At 36.7% G+C, this 21,198-nt stretch overlaps 1 protein-coding gene across 2 annotated transcripts; it reads right to left on the reverse strand.

Moving 5' to 3' along the window:
• Positions 1-1,670: 1,670 nt before the first annotated feature.
• LOC149175874 (serine/threonine-protein phosphatase PP1 isozyme 2-like) lies at positions 1,671-10,316 on the reverse strand. 2 transcript variants are annotated; one of them, XM_089419772.1, is made up of 5 exons: positions 10,119-10,316; positions 9,705-10,047; positions 2,980-3,539; positions 2,676-2,891; positions 1,671-2,194 (listed from the first exon to the last, which is right to left on the reverse strand). In XM_089419772.1, exons 2-5 carry the CDS (start codon positions 9,880-9,882, stop codon positions 2,171-2,173), a joined length of 978 nt encoding a protein of 325 aa, XP_089275898.1. In that variant the 5' UTR covers positions 9,883-10,047; positions 10,119-10,316; the 3' UTR covers positions 1,671-2,170. The 2 variants fall into 2 exon arrangements, with proteins under 2 accessions (XP_089275898.1, XP_089275897.1); XM_089419771.1 differs by having other exon boundaries at positions 9,705-10,316.
• Positions 10,317-21,198: the final 10,882 nt, after the last annotated feature.

Below are 21,198 nucleotides of genomic sequence, written 5' to 3' on the forward strand. Positions count from 1 at the left end.
CCACAATTATCCCATCAATAAAAGCTACATGTAGATGCAATTCGCCAGCCTATCAATGCAGAGATCTTGTCAAACACAAAAGGGAAACGAGTCGTAGAAACCATTGTTAGTGCATGCTTCTCTAGGAAGCTTCATCTCCATGGCAAAGAGCGTGAAAATGATCTCAAAAAGTCCATTCCTCAAATACATGAACTTCGCAAATCATGGTCCAATAGGTCTCTTTACAGTTGATCATTCATAATAGCTCAAATGGGCTCATTGTCTAATTTTAAACAGTGATCCTCCACAAATTGGCTTCAAAAACTGATAATAATACCATCAATTTACATAATCAGGAATAAGTATTCTTCTGAACTCATGCAAAATTGTTTTGAATGACTAATCAATACGCTGAGAGCCATTTGCTTTCTTCCAGAAGCATGTTCAAGTACATTAAATTAATAGCCACGTGTCCACTTGCACTTTCGATAAGATTAACTACAATATTTGATTGATCATTTCATACTCCTAGGGGCCCAAAATATCCCATCAATAAAAAGCTACAATTGGATGCAGTTAGCTGACATATCAATGCAGAGATCTTGTCAAACACAGTGACAGAAGGAAACAAGGTCCAGATTAAGATACCAAAACACAAAAGCAAGGATTCTAAAACTGCATGCAACAAATTCTGATTGCACACAAGATTCAAAAACTCCTTGCACACAAGATTCTAAAACTGCATGCAACAAATTCTGATAATAATACCATCAATTTACATGATCAGGAAAATCGTAAGTTTTCTTCTGAAGCATGCAAATTTGTTTTGAATGACTAATCAAAAACTGAGCCATTTTGCTTTCTTACAAAAGCGTGTTCATTAATAGACATGTGCCCACTTGCACTTCAGTAAGATTAACTACAGTGATTGGTTGGTCATTTCATACTCCTAGAGCCACAATTATCCCATCAATAAAAGCTACATGTAGATGCAATTCGCCAGCCTATCAATGCAGAGATCTTGTCAAACACAAAAGGGAAACGAGTCGTAGAAACCATTGTTAGTGCATGCTTCTCTAGGAAGCTTCATGATGTAAATACTTTGTATAGTTCTATAGGAAGCTTCATCTCCATGGCAAAGAGCGTGAAAATGATCTCAAAAAGTCCATTCCTCAAATACATGAACTTCGCAAATCATGGTCCAATAGGTCTCTTTACAGTTGATCATTCATAATAGCTCAAATGGGCTCATTGTCTAATTTTAAACAGTGATCCTCCACAAATTGGCTTCAAAAACTGATAATAATACCATCAATTTACATAATCAGGAATAAGTATTCTTCTAAACTCATGCAAAATTGTTTTGAATGACTAATCAATACGCTGAGAGCCATTTGCTTTCTTCCAGAAGCATGTTCAAGTACATTAAATTAATAGCCACGTGTCCACTTGCACTTTCGATAAGATTAACTACAATATTTGATTGATCATTTCATACTCCTAGGGGCCCAAAATATCCCATCAATAAAAAGCTACAATTGGATGCAGTTAGCTGACATATCAATGCAGAGATCTTGTCAAACACAGTGACAGAAGGAAACAAGGTCCAGATTAAGATACCAAAACACAAAAGCAAGGATTCTAAAACTGCATGCAACAAATTCTGATTGCACACAAGATTCAAAAACTCCTTGCACAAAAAGTCATAAATATTAGATAGAATGTTCACCAAAAACTTGAAAATTTAACGTATCAGTCAATTTTAACAAACAAAAGACTCGTTCAAACAAGAACATTTTGCATTTTAACATGCCAAAAATAAGCCAGCCTTTCCATATGAAAAGCTGACATGATGGCTTCTTGAGAAACTAAGCCTGCACTTACTATTGTACAAGTGAATCCAATTATTTCAGTGGCCCTGTATGCCTTCCAAAGCTCAGTCTACTTAATATTTTAGCTTTGGAGCACCCGGCCAATCTCATTGTTAAATAAAAACCCTGCTTCCTATGAAGTGAGCTGGATTTCAAGACTATGATCATCGAACAGAAATTGCCACAAACATTATGGCCCAGTTAGGTAATTGGTACATTCCTATTATATGATGACAGTGCATATTGAAATCATTCCCAGCCCAGCCAATGAGCCAAATACATAAATAACTTCATCCATGCCAGCAGAAGCAGTCCATATTCTAACTTTTGGATCCTTGCAATGCCTGCACAAATAAACCATGTTATATCAGTCAAATAAAGAACTAAATAACATCTTATTAGATATGCTGAAATTGTACTGAGCCGTAAAATAGAAAACATGTAATGAATCTACATTCCTTCCCTTCTACCCCTCCCCCCTAAGATATATATTCCTTTCACATTAAACCTAAGCTATATATTCCTTTCACATTAAAAATGAGAAGCCAAATCCATCAAATTTTTTGTGCGTGTGCTGCTGCTAAACAAGTTTTGACATATATTTTGAAACTTTTGCACAGAACTCATGGCTCCTTTATACTACCCATTCTCCAGATTAAATTGAACTGGCCCAACTAGGAATTATATTTAAAAATAAATTAACTTTGAGAAGAACTGCCATCAAGTACAGAATATATACAAGAAACAACTACAATGCTTTTGTAAATGTTTTTCCAAGGAACTACCAGACACGCATTTGAAATAAGTAAATATCATGTTACACACCTTGCGGGGAGGGGTGCCTGGTCTAGATAAATTGGAAGTACCAAAACTAAGTTTCCCTTTCTTTTCAGCTGGTTTTAGAATTTGAAAGGAACACATCAACGTTTCATCAACACTCATAAGAGCTCCAGCATTGTCAAACTCTCCACAATAATTTGGAGCAGAAAATATGGTGACCAGTTGCCTTTTTGCAAAAAACTCGTATCCATCCTCCACCACCTATGATGCAAGTTCAGATTTTATCGGATTAGGTTTCTGCAACAAGAAAATACAAAATAATTTTTCTTAGGGAGTCACAAGTACACACCTGGTGAGCTCGACAAATAAGGTCCAGGTCATGTTTCTGTAAAAACTCAGTGACCTTATCCGGTCCAAACGTGTATGACACACCTCTGTCATTCTCACCCCAGCCTACAATATCTTTATCTGGATCAGCCCAAAGAAGATCACATAAAAGACCTTGATCTGGAACATCTGTAGGCCTTGCAATTTTTCTGATTTCATCCAAGTTATGCAACTCAGGAGAAAGGCCCCCATGCATACAAAGGATCTTTTCATCAATAAGTGCAGCAACAGGCAAACAGTTAAAACAATCTGTAAAAGTCTTCCATAGACGAACATTGAACCGGCGCTTGCATTCATCATAGAACCCATATATTCTGTTGATTGAAGCACATTCATGGTTTCCCCTTAAAAGAAAAAAGTTCTCTGGGAATTTAATCTTGTAGGCAAGGAGTAGGCATATTGTCTCTAAGCTCTGCTTCCCTCGATCCACATAATCGCCCAAAAACAAATAATTTGCTGCTGGTGGAAGGCCACCATACTCAAACAGCCTTAATAGATCAGAATATTGACCATGTATATCACCTGTTGTGCAAACAACTCCAGCACATAAGAAAAATAGCTTTCTATTATTAAAAGCATTATAGAAAACATAAGACATAAAATCGTCAAGCACTGCCTGCTTGATTAATTTTAGTCCAGTAAAATGTAAACAATCTTCTTGCCCCATGAGGAAAGCCAAAACTTGCAAATAATTCCATACCAGTGAGAGTCAGAAAACACACATGGTAACATAAAACAGCACTGGCATTGTACCTGGAATACACTTTGTCCATCATACTAAGAAAAAAATCAAATGATCTAACCATAACAGCTGAAAGGTCACAAGGCTCATCAACAAGACAAGTATTACAAGCACAGTTTCTGGAGGTCAGCCAGACACTCAACTTTTCAATTCTAATGAAAATGCCAAACATCTATATAGAAAACATGTGGATAAATGTTTAAAATCAGAGGTATCCAAGTTTTAACTAATTTTGATAACATTGAGAAAATTAGAATCAATCATTGGAGTCGTCTATGGAGGCGGAGGAATTGCCCGGATGGTCAAAAGTGGTCAGAATCCGCACAAAAAAATTTCAAAAAATCTTGTAGAGGCAGTGTTTGAATCGTGTTTTGATGGTGGAAATGGATTCAGCACCATCAAAAACGTCTAGGACACCTAAAATTTTGAAGTTTAACAACTATAACTTAGATTTACAAAAATCCTTGCTGGATTTTCTCTAAATACCGGAATTTCCATAACTTTCAGGGCAATTCCTCTGGCTAGTTAGACTACGGCTCAATCATTAATTTAGCACAAGCTATTCTAGAGGCACAATACTTGCTAAGGTTTTGCAAATGGGGTAGCAAGCTAAGTGGGCTTGATTGTGGGGAAAAACTCCACAGTTAAGCGCGCTTGAGCCAGAGGAGTTCTGGGATGGGAGACCTCCTGGGAAGTCCTGGTTACCGGGTGCAAGCCCCGGAAGTGATGATTGATGCTATGTGATTCGTTCTCCACATTTCACTAGTTTCAATCCCACTTCTTCACCCCTGTGAGCATCACCCGATGCAATGAGTGCTAAGTGAACTATTCAAAAATCATGAGAAATTAGTCAGTTACGACTACCTCTCATGGAAATGGTCATACGTTTGAATGACTTACTTAACGCAGTTGAATCCCAAAAATGATATCTAAGATTCTGCTCGTTTACTTTTCAAATCAAAATTTATCTTGGTTTGAACATTTATATTCAATTAATTAGATACACATCATACTGCCACGCATGTCGTACAGGCATAGTTACTTGAGCATGCCCAAAATTCAGTTGAACAATGAAAATGCCATTTTGATATATAATGGATAAAGGTCTTGAATATCAGTGTATATTTCAATTCAAAAATTTGGTAACATTAGCCAAATATAAATTATCCCTTCTTGCACTAAATAATCTAGGGTATTGCTAGTCATTTGTTTTAGTTACAATCATTATAGACTATGTGTTTTAACTCCATCATAGTTGACTGAGTGCAAAAAAACATTACACAAGCATTATGTTGCAGATAAACTACTGTGGAGCTCCAAATCAGTTTCCACCTGACCATATAATGGACCCAAGCTCACTCACATGTTCTCCTTAAAGTCTCCCACTTTAGAGGAGTCAAACAAGTTTTGGTCAAGTGGTTAGGTCAAAACATTTTCAATGCTTAGACCTAGGTTCAAGCCTCCTGCAAAAAGACATGTCATCATGCTCCTACAACCAATAGATCTAACTGAGCACCAAGTGAACATAAATTGAACCCAAACCCACCCCCAACTTCTCTCCAAGGCCTGACATTCTAGACATGTAAAGTGGCTTGTGGTCAAGTGGTTAAGTCAGACCCAGGTTCAACCCTCTACAAGAGATGTTGTCATTTTCCTATAACTAGTAGAGCTACCACTACATCTGAGGCCAATTGAAAGACTCAACAACCTTCAAAACTCACAAATGGGACATATCTTGATTCTCAGTAAGCAAAGTTATGTGCAAGTCTTGTGTTAATTTGACAGAGTAGATGCCCCTCAGTGGCGGCATCAAAACCAAAGGTAAATACCAATTAGTTAACAACTCAAAAACAGAGCATTATCTAATTATCCCTTGCATGCTTTTAAGGTGTTAGTTCTTATTAATGCTTTAGCAGAATTTATTCACCCCTTGAGACAATGGGATCTGCTGCAGTTGAAGGAAACAACACTGCTATAAATGATAAGAGATGTTCTGAAAGAATTTATGAACTTGTACATCCTTTGCGTAAATTAAATTCAGGAAAAGCTGCACCCATTCATAATGTTTGACCAGACATAAAAGCTCCACACTGTATTATAACATGCTAAAAACAGATGAGGCGTAATCTTTGGGAGGTGCATGGGCTAAGTTGGCACTTTACAAAAGAACATCCAATTTCTAATTGTTTGGAAATTTGATTAAGAATCATTCTCAACATGCTAAAAAATTATTGAGTATACAAAGATTCTTTTTAGACAATTCTTGTGAGGGGGAGAGACAATAATAATAAACTCTTGAAAATGCTCTGAAACCAAAACCATACAGTGTTTAATTTAAAAATTTAAGAAATGCATTTATTAAAAAAGCCCAACAAAAATACAACGGAAAGGGGCATTTAAAGAATTTCAGGTCAGTAGGCTTGGTCAATTACTGGGAATTAGAATGGGCAAAAAGAAGAATTACTAGGCTAGGGCAGAGGTCATACTTTTGCTCGTTTCTAGAGGCTACCTCACTTCAGTTTAAACAAGGGAATCACAGACAAAGCTTTTGCGAACTGATTAAAACCCAACAACTAAAATAACATAGAACCTTGAGAATATGAACCAAAATACAAATAATAAACTGGGATGAGTCATGTGCTCAGATTTCTTATCTCGTGAAACCCTCTAGCCCTCTTTCTTGATTTGTTTCCTCTTCTCATTCCTCTTTTCAATTCTAATGAAAATGCCAAACATCTATATAGAAAACATGTGGATAAATGTTTAAAATCAGAGGTATCCAAGTTTTAACTAATTTTGATAACATTGAGAAAATTAGAATCAATCATTGGAGTCGTCTATGGAGGCGGAGGAATTGCCCGGATGGTCAAAAGTGGTCAGAATCCGCACAAAAAAATTTCAAAAAATCTTGTAGAGGCAGTGTTTGAATCGTGTTTTGATGGTGGAAATGGATTCAGCACCATCAAAAACGTCTAGGACACCTAAAATTTTGAAGTTTAACAACTATAACTTAGATTTACAAAAATCCTTGCTGGATTTTCTCTAAATACCGGAATTTCCATAACTTTCAGGGCAATTCCTCTGGCTAGTTAGACTACGGCTCAATCATTAATTTAGCACAAGCTATTCTAGAGGCACAATACTTGCTAAGGTTTTGCAAATGGGGTAGCAAGCTAAGTGGGCTTGATTGTGGGGAAAAACTCCACAGTTAAGCGCGCTTGAGCCAGAGGAGTTCTGGGATGGGAGACCTCCTGGGAAGTCCTGGTTACCGGGTGCAAGCCCCGGAAGTGATGATTGATGCTATGTGATTCGTTCTCCACATTTCACTAGTTTCAATCCCACTTCTTCACCCCTGTGAGCATCACCCGATGCAATGAGTGCTAAGTGAACTATTCAAAAATCATGAGAAATTAGTCAGTTACGACTACCTCTCATGGAAATGGTCATACGTTTGAATGACTTACTTAACGCAGTTGAATCCCAAAAATGATATCTAAGATTCTGCTCGTTTACTTTTCAAATCAAAATTTATCTTGGTTTGAACATTTATATTCAATTAATTAGATACACATCATACTGCCACACATGTCGTACAGGCATAGTTACTTGAGCATGCCCAAAATTCAGTTGAACAATGAAAATGCCATTTTGATATATAATGGATAAAGGTCTTGAATATCAGTGTATATTTCAATTCAAAAATTTGGTAACATTAGCCAAATATAAATTATCCCTTCTTGCACTAAATAATCTAGGGTATTGCTAGTCATTTGTTTTAGTTACAATCATTATAGACTATGTGTTTTAACTCCATCATAGTTGACTGAGTGCAAAAAAACATTACACAAGCATTATGTTGCAGATAAACTACTGTGGAGCTCCAAATCAGTTTCCACCTGACCATATAATGGACCCAAGCTCACTCACATGTTCTCCTTAAAGTCTCCCACTTTAGAGGAGTCAAACAAGTTTTGGTCAAGTGGTTAGGTCAAAACATTTTCAATGCTTAGACCTAGGTTCAAGCCTCCTGCCCAAAGACATGTCATCATGCTCCTACAACCAATAGATCTAACTGAGCACCAAGTGAACATAAATTGAACCCTAACCCACCCCCAACTTCTCTCCAAGGCCTGACATTCTAGACATGTAAAGTGGCTTGTGGTCAAGTGGTTAAGTCAGACCCAGGTTCAACCCTCTACAAAGAGATGTTGTCATTTTCCTATAACTAGTAGAGCTACCACTACATCTGAGGCCAATTGAAAGACTCAACAACCTTCAAAACTCACAAATGGGACATATCTTGATTCTCAGTAAGCAAAGTTATGTGCAAGTCTTGTGTTAATTTGACAGAGTAGATGCCCCTCAGTGGCGGCATCAAAACCAAAGGTAAATACCAATTAGTTAACAACTCAAAAACAGAGCATTATCTAATTATCCCTTGCATGCTTTTAAGGTGTTAGTTCTTATTAATGCTTTAGCAGAATTTATTCACCCTTGAGACAATGGGATCTGCTGCAGTTGAAGGAAACAACACTGCTATAAATGATAAGAGATGTTCTGAAAGAATTTATGAACTTGTACATCCTTTGCGTAAATTAAATTCAGGAAAAGCTGCACCCATTCATAATGTTTTGACCAGACATAAAAGCTCCACACTGTATTATAACATGCTAAAAACAGATGAGGCGTAATCTTTGGGAGGTGCATGGGCTAAGTTGGCACTTTACAAAAGAACATCCAATTTCTAATTGTTTGGAAATTTGATTAAGAATCATTCTCAACATGCTAAAAAATTATTGAGTATACAAAGATTCTTTTTAGACAATTCTTGTGAGGGGGAGAGACAATAATAATAAACTCTTGAAAATGCTCTGAAACCAAAACCATACAGTGTTTAATTTAAAAATTTAAGAAATGCATTTATTAAAAAAGCCCAACAAAAATACAACGGAAAGGGGCATTTAAAGAATTTCAGGTCAGTAGGCTTGGTCAATTACTGGGAATTAGAATGGGCAAAAAGAAGAATTACTAGGCTAGGGCAGAGGTCATACTTTTGCTCGTTTCTAGAGGCTACCTCACTTCAGTTTAAACAAGGGAATCACAGACAAAGCTTTTGCGAACTGATTAAAACCCAACAACTAAAATAACATAGAACCTTGAGAATATGAACCAAAATACAAATAATAAACTGGGATGAGTCATGTGCTCAGATTTCTTATCTCGTGAAACCCTCTAGCCCTCTTTCTTGATTTGTTTCCTCTTCTCATTCCCTCTTTCCAGTAACATGACCAGAAATCACTATCAGAGAAATACGAACCAAGACTGCAAAGAGCTTGTGAAATGTCATTTATGAAGGACAGTAAAAATCTCAAGTTTCTTCCATGTCAAAACCAACATCTAGATTATGTACATGCATATGAAGGGAGGAACAAATCTTTTAAAGGAGCAGGAGAATGTGTTCCCAATCTGGCCTACCATTGCAAAAGTCCTTTGGGAACATTTAGGTTTCCATAATAGAGTGGATTTCTGATTTTGGGCCAATGAATCTGAGGGCTTAAATATAACTCCCTGTTTACTGGACACCCACATTTTCACTGTGTCTTAAGGCGTCTGCACCTGCTGGTTGCAGATTTTTAATCATTGCAGTTTATTTGCTCACGGAAATCTTGGATGATCCCAAAACCCGTGAACTGCAAGAGCCCATTAGTTCACATGTGCGTTTCCATTAATCAGAGTACATAAACAAGCAGGGCAGCAAATATAACAGATTTCCATTAATCAGAGTACATAAACAAGCAGGGCAGCAAAAATAACAGATTGCGACAAAGCCTTTCTGAAAAAGTGATAACAGATGTGAGAATCTAACCCTAGATAAAACCCCTGTTGACAAAAAATAAAATCTAAACTACCCAAAAAACCAACAAGAGAGCAAGGGAAAAACTAACCGCAGATCTTGATAGGGGCCTCGAGTTCAAGCAAATTGGGTTGATTGATAAAAATATCCTTGGCCGTTAAGCAGAGTTGTCGGATCTCGGCCTCCGAGAGTTGGACTTGTTTAGCTGATCTGCTCTCTTTTGCGTCCAGCAGCCGTTGGATTATATCCTCCACCAGGCTAGGTTCCATCGCGCCCACAGGCAACAGGCAGCAATAATGCCCAAACACAACTCAAACTTCTTTCTTATTGAGTCAGAAAAGACCTTCAAAGAGAGACCCTGGTATGCGACGGCCGGCCCAGGATCGAAAATCCCAGCTCTCGAGCGAAGGAGCACTCAAACTTATTTCGTTAACCTGTAACAGCCGGCCCAGGATCGAAAATCCCAGCTCTCGAGCGAAGGAGCACTCAAACTTATTTCGTTAACCTGTAACAGAACCGTGGCTTCCTAATGCAGTGGCCAGATTGGTTACCGATATCCAAATGCCTAAACGAACAAGTCAATGCGGGTTTTTGTATGGAGCTAGAGGTCGTGGGTTCAAAACACGATGCAGCGGAAGAGGACTATAGCGCAGACGACGGACAGGGTGGGTATGGTTTTGCTTTTCTTTGTGTTTTTTTAATTGAATCAATTTGTTTGTAGCCTTTCGATGTTGTTGGGATGTTTCAGCCACGTCAAACGGGACCAGCAATGGGTCGTGGCCTGCCACGTCATATGGGCATGGCCACCTTTAGCTGATATTATGGAGGCAAGTAGCAAGGGAAGAGTTAATATGGCCCTGGTCATATGGGACTTTAATCTAGCGTCAAGGAAGATGTGGTCATCAAGCGGGTACACTTTTTCCATTATTATCGGTTTTATTTTTGGAAAATGATAAAACAATAATATTAATGAGTTTTTTATTTTTTAATTATTGAGGGGTTTTAGCAGTGCATTATATTAGATATAATTTTGGAATTTAACTGCTTTAAGTAAGTCATTTATTTATGACCATTTTCATGAGAAGTAGTCATAGTCGTAACTTACTAATTTCACATGATTTTTGAAATTTTTGTTATTATTATTATTGGTTTTTTGGGAAAATAATAAAATAATAAAATTAACAACATATAAAATTGTAAGATAAATTTTTGGAAAAGAATTATGTTTGCTAATTTGTTTATTTGATTACAAGTGTAGTGTTCACTTAAAATGTCTTTAATAATAAATAATTTACCTAAAACTTCTTAGCCAATAAGTGGAATATCTACTTAAATGTTAAACAAACTAAATATGAATAATTATGAAAATCTGCTTAAAATTAAAAATACAAAATTTCATAATAAAAATATTTTTTATTAAAAAAAAAAAATCTATATAACATAATAAAATAATAAAAAATTATATCATAATAAATGAATAAAAATTTGTATAGTGTAAATTATTTTTTATTATTCAAAAAATAAAAAGAAAATATAAAATTTTATTTTTTTAAATAAATAATGGAAATTTATGTTTTCATTCAAATTCAACTTATTGTTTGATTTTAAAAAATAAAGAAAATGCTTTCACACTATTATAAATATAAATATTTTTACTTTAAAAGAAAAATATTTTTACAAACTTAGTTGTTTTTTCTATTGATCCAAATGGATCAGTCTTCAAACATTCAAAACTATCGCAAAAGAAGAAGTTGTGGAAATGTCGGATTACACTATCAGAAGGCAAAAAAACATAGAGAAAACATTGAAAAATAGGCTTATCGGCGGTCAAAGCAACTTTGAATCGGAGCCGTCAGATCTGACCGATCAACAGTCCAGATCCAATCAGCAAATCGCAATCGGCGGTGGTAAAGGGAGGCTATCGGCGATAACCACATGACAGTTGCGATCTTGATCAGCACGGGTTAACAAGGAACGTCGATCAAGCACGCAGATCGATAGCCCATGTTAACGCGTGATATTGCAATCGGCAAATACAATGGAGCGCTTACAGACGGCCGGGGGGTATGTGCAATGTGCGATTGTATTCAATCCAATTGGAGTATTTCAATAGAGCGGGGCCGATATAAATATGATTTGCGATAGCCGAACCTGATGAAAATATAGATGATATTATACATATATTGAGATCCAGAAAATAAGGTTTTCCTTTGTATTTTGCATTTTTGTTAAATAAACGAAATGCAAAGAAAGCAGGGGCCGATGCAATGAAACTGGACCCGAAAGGGTTTATTAATGTTGTTATACATGATTTCAAGTTCGATAAAGCCATTATTCGGGGTTTTTCAATGTTTAATGTATTTTTTAATACAAAGGAAACCAATGGGATTTCGAGAGGAACATAGGCGGTAAGCGGTTTGGGTCGGGCTCCGCCCGAGCCCGTACATTCGCTGCCACGTGTCCAGGCCCTGGAGAGAGAAAACCACTCTTTTTGAGCAGTTATCTTCTGTATGCATGGGCCGCCTGAAATGAACCACGGCCATTGGATCTAGATCTCCCAGATCAATGGTGGAGATGCGATGTCGATATACAAGCGGACCCGATAGGAGTTATAAGGCAGATTTATAATATTTGAAGTCCGATGAACAGTGTTTTGGCAAATTTTTCTGTGTTTTGCAGTGTTTCTTTGTGTAAACGAAAAACGACCAATTTTGGGATTTCAAAGGCCCGATGACCCATTCCGTTACAGAACAGGTGGCCACCATCCCTGAAAGCATTTAACAATGATTGCTAACGCTCAGAGGCGGATCTGAGCGGACAGAGGTCGGGAAGCCAAAGAGCCCGAGAAGGAGAAACGAACAGACAATGCAGATTGGCTTGTAGATAGCAGACAGAGGCAGGCAGTGCTGAGACAGAGAAAAGACAGAGACAGTGAGTAATAGAGAGTCTGTGTACTCAGAGAGGCTTGAGGTGTTCAAGAAAAACTCTTGTTGTTGTAACTGTTGTGTGTGAGACTCAAATTGAGCTCATACTTTTGTAAAACTCTGTTTTTAAAGACATAATAGAGAGGTCATCGCTGAAGGCTGGACCAGGAGACGTACCTCAGGAGTGTTGGGTGAACTCCTTATTAAACTTGTTGTGTTTATGTGTGTTGTATATTATGTTTTTTTACTGCTTCATTTTCTATGTATTTCACTATCTTATTGATCCATTGCACAAAGTAACATATGAAAATCCATGCACATGAGTCTGTAATACCTTAATAATTGTCTTAGATCTCATCATCAGATCAAGTGGTATCAGAGCTTTAGGTTTGTTAAGGTTAGACAAGCTTGTGCTAGATTTTTGAATGCTAACTAGGTCAAAGCTCAAATTAGGAGAAGGAGAACTAGTTGAAGCTAACCCATAAACAGGAAGAGTCTATCCTAAGAGGAAAATGGCAGAAGAAATTCCCTCGGAATCAGACTCTCAGTTCATGGACAGTTTCATGACCATGAGAGCCATGGTAGAAGAGATGTATCGAGAATTTAAGAAAGGTCGAAGTGAAGATACTTCAACCTCCAAACAAGACAAAGGAACGAAGGAACCTCTTCTAGATGGCCATTCAGAAGGCAAAGGGAAAGGAAAAGAGCCTCCTCTATCAACACCTCCTTTTAGCCCTTTGATTAAATTAGATGTAAAATTTGATTTGCCAATATATGATGGTGAATTAAATGTAGGAAAGCTAGATAACTGGATTAGACATATTGATGTATATTGCAGGGTGCAGAACATCGATTTAGAAAGGAGAAAGATTCAGCTGTCCAGCCTTCGCCTTAGAGGCACTGCCTTAGTGTGGTGGGAAGGCAGGACACAAGCTGATTTGAAGAAGCATGGTAAAATTCTTTCTACCTAGAGTGAATTTGTTTCTACCATTAGACAACAGTTCTATCCACTAGCTTATATGCAGCAATCCATGATGAGTTGGCAAACTCTTCGCTAATTAAAGGGGCAAAGTGTACAAAGCTATACCTAGGAATTTAGAAAAAGAACTTTGATTCTAGGCATTTCTCTAAACTCACTTAAAACTTTGTTGAAGTATATAGGTGGTCTACATAGTTATTTGAGGCACACCATTCTCATGTTTAACCCTACTAGCATAGATGAGGTATATGTTCAGGCTACCCATCTAGAGGCTAGAGGCAAGAATGTGAACCTAGAGATTGGGGGATCATCAAATCCCACTGCAAGAAAGAATAAGGAAAAGAGGAAGCAGAAATGGAAAGAGAGGAAGGCAAACGTTGTACAGAAAGACAAACCTTCATGCACTCACTTCAAGAAGGATGGACACGATGATGAACATTGCTGGTCTTTGCATCCGGAGCTAAAACCCAAGAAGTTCGATGGCAAGAATAAAAAGACTGCTGCAACTATTTAGAAAGATTTGGGGTCAGACTCAGGTGATGAAACAACAGTCACAGCTACAAGGATAAAAGGTAAAAATTCTGAAGCATCTACTAGTAATTTTGCACAATCTATTGATAATGAAGAAAATGAGAGGAAAAGACATGAGATTTTTCATATTAGAGTTATTTCCAAGCATCAAAATATTGATACTTTATTTGATAGTGGTTCACAAGTAAACTTGATTTATGAAGCAATTGTAAAGAAGTTGGGACTACTAACCACACCTCACAAGAAGCCATATCCATTAGGTTGGGCATGTGACAAAGCAAAGCTACAAGTGACTAGACATTGTAAACTTAGGTTTGCATTTGGGTCAACATTTGTAGATGAGGTTGAGTTAGATATAGTTCCCTTGGATATATGTGGCATTGTTTTAGGAAGTCCTTACTTGTATGATAGAAAAGTCATTTTCTATAGAGTTGAAAATAAATATCAACTCACAAAAGATGGAATAGAATATATTGTAAGAGCTCATCAGCTCAAAAATAACTACACTCTCATTAACTCAGGTCAAATGAAAAGAATTGTAAATTCATGCAAGCAATTTTTACTAATGGTTGTGAAGGAAAAGACCCCTGATAAAACCAAGGTATTTGAGAGTTGTGATGCTAAACAGAAAGCTGATTTAGAAAAAGTTGTTTCAGAATATGATATCTTATTTCAAGAACCTAAAAGTTTTCCACCCAAAAGGGAAATTGTACATGATATTCATTTGCAGCAAGATGCTCCATTGCCTAACATTGGAATGTACAGGTTATCCGCTTTGGAGAATGCAAAGATCAAGAAGAAGGTACAAGAGTTGCTCGAAAAAGGGTTCATAAGACCAAGCACATCACCATGTGGATCTCCAATCGTGTTGGTGAGAAAGAAAGATGGTTCAGGGAGGATGTGCATAGATTACAAAGCACTGAATAAAATAACGATCAAGAATCGTTATCCTCTTCCTCGCATTGATCATCTATTAGATCAGTTAAAAGACGTTTACTTTTCCAAGTTAGACTTGCATAGTGACTACCATCAGGTCAGAGTAGCAGAACAAGATGCATGGAAGATTGCTTTCAAAACAAAGCAAGGGTTGTATGAATGGCTAGTTATGCATTTTGGCTTAACTAATGCTCCTGCCACTTTCATGAGAGTTATGAATGATGTACTCAGACCTTTTATTAATGATTTTGTAATTGTATATTTAGATGACATTCTTGTTTTCAGTAAAACATGGGAAGAACATTTGAAGCATGTAAAGCAGACTCTAGATGTTTTGAAAAAAGAAAATATCTATGTGAAGTTATCAAAATGTGAATTTGGCAAAACATCTTTAAATTATTTGAGTCATATTGTAGGGGGTGGTGAATTGAAGATAGATCCCTCTAAGGTTGAAGTCATTGTGAACTGGCCTAAACCCAAATCTGTTATAGAAGTTAGAGCTTCCTAGGAGTAGCACAATATTGGAGAAAGTTTATTGCTAATTTTTCCTTGATTGCAGCTCCCTTACATGCTTTGACAAGATTGAACAAGGTGTTTCAGTGGGGAGGCAAATAGCAGAAAGCCTTCAACACCTTGAAAGAAAAAAATAGTACAACACCAGTACTAGCATTGCCAGATCTTTAAAGACCATTTGAGATTGAAACAGATGCCAATGACTATGCCATGGGAGCAGTGTTGATGCAACATGGTAAACCCATATGTTATCATTCTAAGACATTTAATTCTACAATAGTTAATTATCCCACATATCATAAAGAATTGTATGCATTAGTATAGAGTGTGAAAAAGTGGAAACATTACCTATTGGGCAAAGAAACGATTATACATACTAATCATCGACCACTTCAATATTTGCACTCACAAACCAAACTGCAACAATCAAGACACTATAGGTGGATGGATTTTCTACAACAGTTTCATCTTGTCATCAGATATAAGAAAGTCATACACAATAAGGTTGCAGATATGTTGTCGAGACCAATCATAAACACATCTACTATACTTAAGCATAACTTAGTATTGCATGAAAGCTACATTGAACAATATGCTCAAGATGTATATTTTAAAGATGTATATGCAACTTGAAGTCATGGCAAACAAGTAGAAGAATTGGATTATCATGTTAAGGACCAACGCTTATATCATTTGGGAAAGTTATGCATTCCCCAAACTGAAAGAGTTAACATAATCTGAGAAGCACACACTTCTCTAATATCAGGTCATTTTGGTGTGAGTAAAACAGTTGCACAACTGCAAAGATTATGTTATTGGCCAAGAATGCATGAAACAGTTTCTAGATATATTAAAGGGTGTACCATGTGTGCTAAAAGCAAGCCCAACAATAGAAAACTAGGTTTGTACACTCCACTTCCAGTTCCTTCTCATCCTTGGGAAAGTGTTTCCATGGACTTTGTTGGGGGACTGCCAAAATCTAGAAAAGGTCATGATTATTTATAGGTTATTGTGGATAGGTTTAGCAAAATGTGTATTTTGATACCTTGTAACAAGCATATTACAGCTGAACAAACATCGAAGTTATTCTTTCAGCATGTATGGGTTTATTTTAGGTTACCCACTTCCATTGTATCTTATCGAGATTCCCGATTTGTTGGGAAGTTTTGGTCAAGTCTATGGGAATTGATGGACACCAAACTGAAGAAGAGCACAGCCTTTCATCCATAAATAGATGGCCAAACAGAGGTGGTCAACAGGACAGTGATCCAGCTGCTCAGGGGCTATTGCAGCAAGCATCCCAAGCTTTGGGATGAACATTTGTGTTATGTTCAACATGCTTACAACTGTGCTAAACATTCTTCTACACAAAGATCTCCTTTTGAGACTTGTTTTGGTTTTACACCAAGGTCTCCCTCCGATTTTGTCTTTGGTAAAGACATAGCAGTTGATGGACACAGTGATGTGGAAAAAGCAACCAAGTTCATTAAACAGATCCAAGAAATTCACCATGCAATGCAGGAACAACTAGAAAAGAGCCAGGCCAAGTACAAGGCAAGGCATGATAAGCATCGAATTGAGCATAGCTTCCAAGTTGGTGATCAAGTCTGGTTGTACATCAACAAATACAGAATGCAAGGTGAAGGGAAGAAGCTGAAGCCAATAAGGTATGGGCCTTTCAAGATACTTGAGAAAATTGGTGAGAACGCTTTTCGCCTTGATTTGCCAGCTTACATGCACATCTATTCAGTAGTTAATGCAGAGAACTTGAGACTGTTTGAACCTTCATTGATTGAAGATCCCGAAGAGCAAAGTCAGTTGCCTTCTATTGATGATCTGTTGCCTAAATATCTCAATGAGTTGCAGGAAGATACAATTCTGGACATGAAAGTGAGAACTACACGCAGTGGGGATGTTGAGTACCTGAGAATTCGACTCAAAGGTTCAAAGCCAAGTAGTGCAAGATGGATAGAGATTGGACAAGTGAGGAAGTTGTATCCTCACTTGATTGATGGTTAAAAAACCAACTTTTGGTGGTCCAAAAGCCTTTTTAGTGGGAAGGCATGATCCAAATGGATCTTAGAAAACCCTCTAAGTCTTCAAACATTCAAAACTATTGCAAAAGAAGAAGTTGTGGAAATATCGGATTACACTATCGAGAGGCAAAAAACATAGAGAAAACATTGAAAAACAGGCTTATTGGTGGTCAAAGCAACTTTGAATCGAAGCTGTTGGATCTGGCTGATCAACGGTCCAGATCCAATCGACGAATCGCAATCGGCGGTGGCAAAGGGAGGCTATTGGCGGCAACCACATGATAGTTGTGATCGCGATCAACGCAGGTCAACGAGGACCGTCGATCAAGCGCACAGATCGACGACCCATGTTAACGTGCGATATCTTAATCGGCAAATACAATGGAGCGCTTACAAACGGCCTGGGGGTATGTGCAATGTGCGATTGCGATCAATCGTATCGCAACGTCGCATCGGAGTATTTCAATAGAGCGGGGCCGATATAAATATGATTCGCGATAGATGGACCCGATGAAAATATAGATGATATTATATATATTTTGAGATTCGAAAACAGGGTTTTCCTTTGTATTTTGCATTTTCGTTAAATAAACGAAATACAAAGGAAAAAGGCGCTGATGCGATGAAACCGAACTCGAAAGGGTTTATTAATGCTGTTATATATGATTTCAAGTTCGATAAAGCCATTCTTCGGGGTTTTTTAGTTTTTAATGTATTTTTTAATACAAAGGAAACCAACGGGATTTGGGAGGAACATAGGTGGTAAGTGGTTTGGGCCAGGCTCCACCCGAGCTCGTACATTGGCTGCCACGTGTCCAGGCCCTGGAGAGAGAAAACCACTCTTTTTGGGCCGTTATCTTTCGTACGCATGGGCCCCCCGAAATGAACCATATCCGTTGGATCTGGATCTCCCAGATCAATGGTGGAGATGCGATGTCGATATACAAGTGGATCCGATAGGAGTTATAAGGCGGATTTATAATATTTGAAGTCTGATTGACAGTGTTTTGGCGGTTTTTTTCGTGTTTTGCAGCGTTTCTTTGTGTAAATGAAAAACGACCAATTTTGGGATTTCAAAGGCCCAATGACCCATTCCGTTACAGAACAGGTGGCCACCATCCCTGAAAGCGTTTAACAATGATTACTAACGCTCAGAGGGGGATCTGAGTGGACAGAGGTTGGGAAGCCAGAGAGCCCGAGAAGGAGAAACGAATAGACAACGTAGATTGGCTTTAAAGCCACATAAGACAACAGACAAAGGCAGGCAGTGCTTAGACAGAGATAGTGAGTAATAAAGAGAGTTTGTGTACTCAGAGAGGCTTGAGGGGTTCAAGCAAAACTCTTGTTATTGTAATTGTTGTGTGTGAGACTCAAATTGAGCTCATACTTTTGTAAAACTCTATTTTTGAAGACATAATAGAGAGGTCACCATTGAAGGCTGGACCAGGATACATAGCCCAAGAGTGTTGGGTGAACTCCTTATTAGACTTGATGTGTTTATGTGTATTGTCTATTATGTTCTTTTACTGCTTCATTGTCTATGTATTTTGCAATCTTATTGATCCATTGCACAAAGTAACATAGGCAAATCCATCCACATGAATCTGTAATACCTTAATAATTGTCTTAGATCTCATCATCAAATCACCTATAAATGCATTTAAGATCAAAGATGAGTGTGGTCATCAAATGGTTTGACTTGGGACATTTTTACTTTAGTTTCCTCTCCAGTGTGTCACTAAGCAATGAAACCATTTTTGAAAATGCAAGTAAGCAATGAAACCATTTTTTAAAATGGAAATATTAATGTGGAACTAGATTCTGATATAAGGATGTATTATTTTATTATTATAAAAATTAATAATAGTATATAAATATGGGAGTTGTTTTTAGTGTGAGCTTTTAGACTTTCCGATGTTGAAATCTAGTAAAAAAAATTGAGGTGAAATTTTGATTTGTGTTATTCAAAGTTGTTTTTTGACTACATATATGGATTCAACGCCCTGAAAAACACTTAGGGCACTTCGAATATACAGGGGTTACCCATCAAGCTTGGGATTTCAATAAATACCGATCGAAAAAACCAATTAAAAAAACTTCCAAAAAATCACACTAAATATAACATATATAAATATATTATTTTATTATTTTATTATTATAATAATCACATAAATATAAATGTTAAAAATAGAAATATTAATATGAAACTAAATTCTAATAAAAAATGTGTTACTTTATTATTATGATAATTAATAATGGTATATAAATATGAATGTCAAATGCATATTAATTACAAATAAGAAAAAGGGCCCACAAGATATGACATCCAAATTGTGGATGATCTTACTATTGAAATTAGGATGGATTCTTTCACGTTACTCTTCCAAAAGATACATGCACAAGGGAAGCTAACTACACTCTATAGTCTAATTTGAATGAGATGTGTCATGTGATAGTGGAAGAATAAATCTAATAAAATAGAATAGAAAGGGATAGATGTCTAAATTGAGAATGTAAAAGCATAAAGACGAAAGGAAAAACAAATTAGTAAAGATTTAGATTTTAATATTTTTTTAATGTTTGATAGATTTAGACTTTAAAAAGATATTTTATAGCACTATGCAATAATGTAAGTGTGTTTTTTATTATTTATTTGTAATATAACAAAAACAAAATAAAGTGATTTTAAATAATTTTAACAAACACATTGTATAGGATTAAATAATAACAAAACAAAATGAATTCAATTAAGTTTATTTTGGGTGGTTGAGAGGAATGATTTATATCTTTTCTATCCAAATTCAATTCTCTCATGTGACATATTGAGCTCATATTGAATATATTGTTGTAAAGGTTTTGAGCCTTATTGTTAAATGGTCTTGAGCCGTGAAGACAAGTGTAGGATGATTAGTGACATGCGGGAAAAATACAAAAACAAAAACAAGAAACAAAAAAAAAAGACAAATCAAATTAAATAATGTTGGTTGGAGAGGAAATTTAAGTCATGATGATGTCATAACATATGTTTGATATCAAATGGTTCAAGTTCTATGATGTAGAAGAGGTTTTAAATTCCCGGGACACTTCTCTCTTATTTTTCACATGTATAAGTGTTTTTTTATTGATTAGCAAAGAGTTATGAACTTTTATTTTGAATTAATGTGGGACAAATACTATGGGGGAGAGAGAGAGATTTGAGTCTTGTACATATTCCATGTAAGAATAAAGATTTTTATATTGGTTGTAGGGCAATTCCCCATGAAAATGAGCTTGCATTTATTTGGATAAAAAATAATACAGTCTAAAAGAGGATTTAGAATTGATTACTGCACAAAAATATCCTCAATATACAATTATGTTGAGGTGATTTGTGCCCTATAAGATGTGAATGCAAGCCACCCCATGTCCTTTAGATTTAAGTCAAAGAGGAGTAGTTTGGATGGTCGCATGGAAAAACTAAGTTCCACCCTACTTGGGTTCAAGTCTTGTAAATGACATGTTGGTCACTTAGAGTCAAATGACCATCTTGTCTCATTATAGCTAGGCCAAAGGGGTAGCCCCACACATGCCCCCCCCCCCTATTAGGATATCTAAGTCCTAGGTTGAGTTACAAGTTGCCAATATATGTGGTTTGAAGTTGCATATATTGGGGAGGTTGCCCATGTC

The sequence above is a fragment of the Pinus tabuliformis genome, chromosome 4_1 (genome assembly GCF_031772625.1).
Source record: "Pinus tabuliformis cultivar Carrire ecotype Pingquan chromosome 4_1, CPIR1, whole genome shotgun sequence".
In the NCBI taxonomy this organism is placed as follows: domain Eukaryota; kingdom Viridiplantae; phylum Streptophyta; class Pinopsida; order Pinales; family Pinaceae; genus Pinus; species Pinus tabuliformis.

Coding starts and splice junctions, on each gene's coding strand:
- LOC149175874 (XM_089419772.1), bottom strand. CDS start 9,882: ATGGAACCTAGCCTGGTGGAGGATATAATCCAACGGCTGCTGGACGCA. Junction 3,540..9,704: donor GGCCCCTATCAAGATCTGCG/GTTAGTTTTTCC, acceptor TTTGCACAACAG/GTGATATACATGGTCAATAT. Junction 2,892..2,979: donor TTATTTGTCGAGCTCACCAG/GTGTGTACTTGT, acceptor CTTGCATCATAG/GTGGTGGAGGATGGATACGA.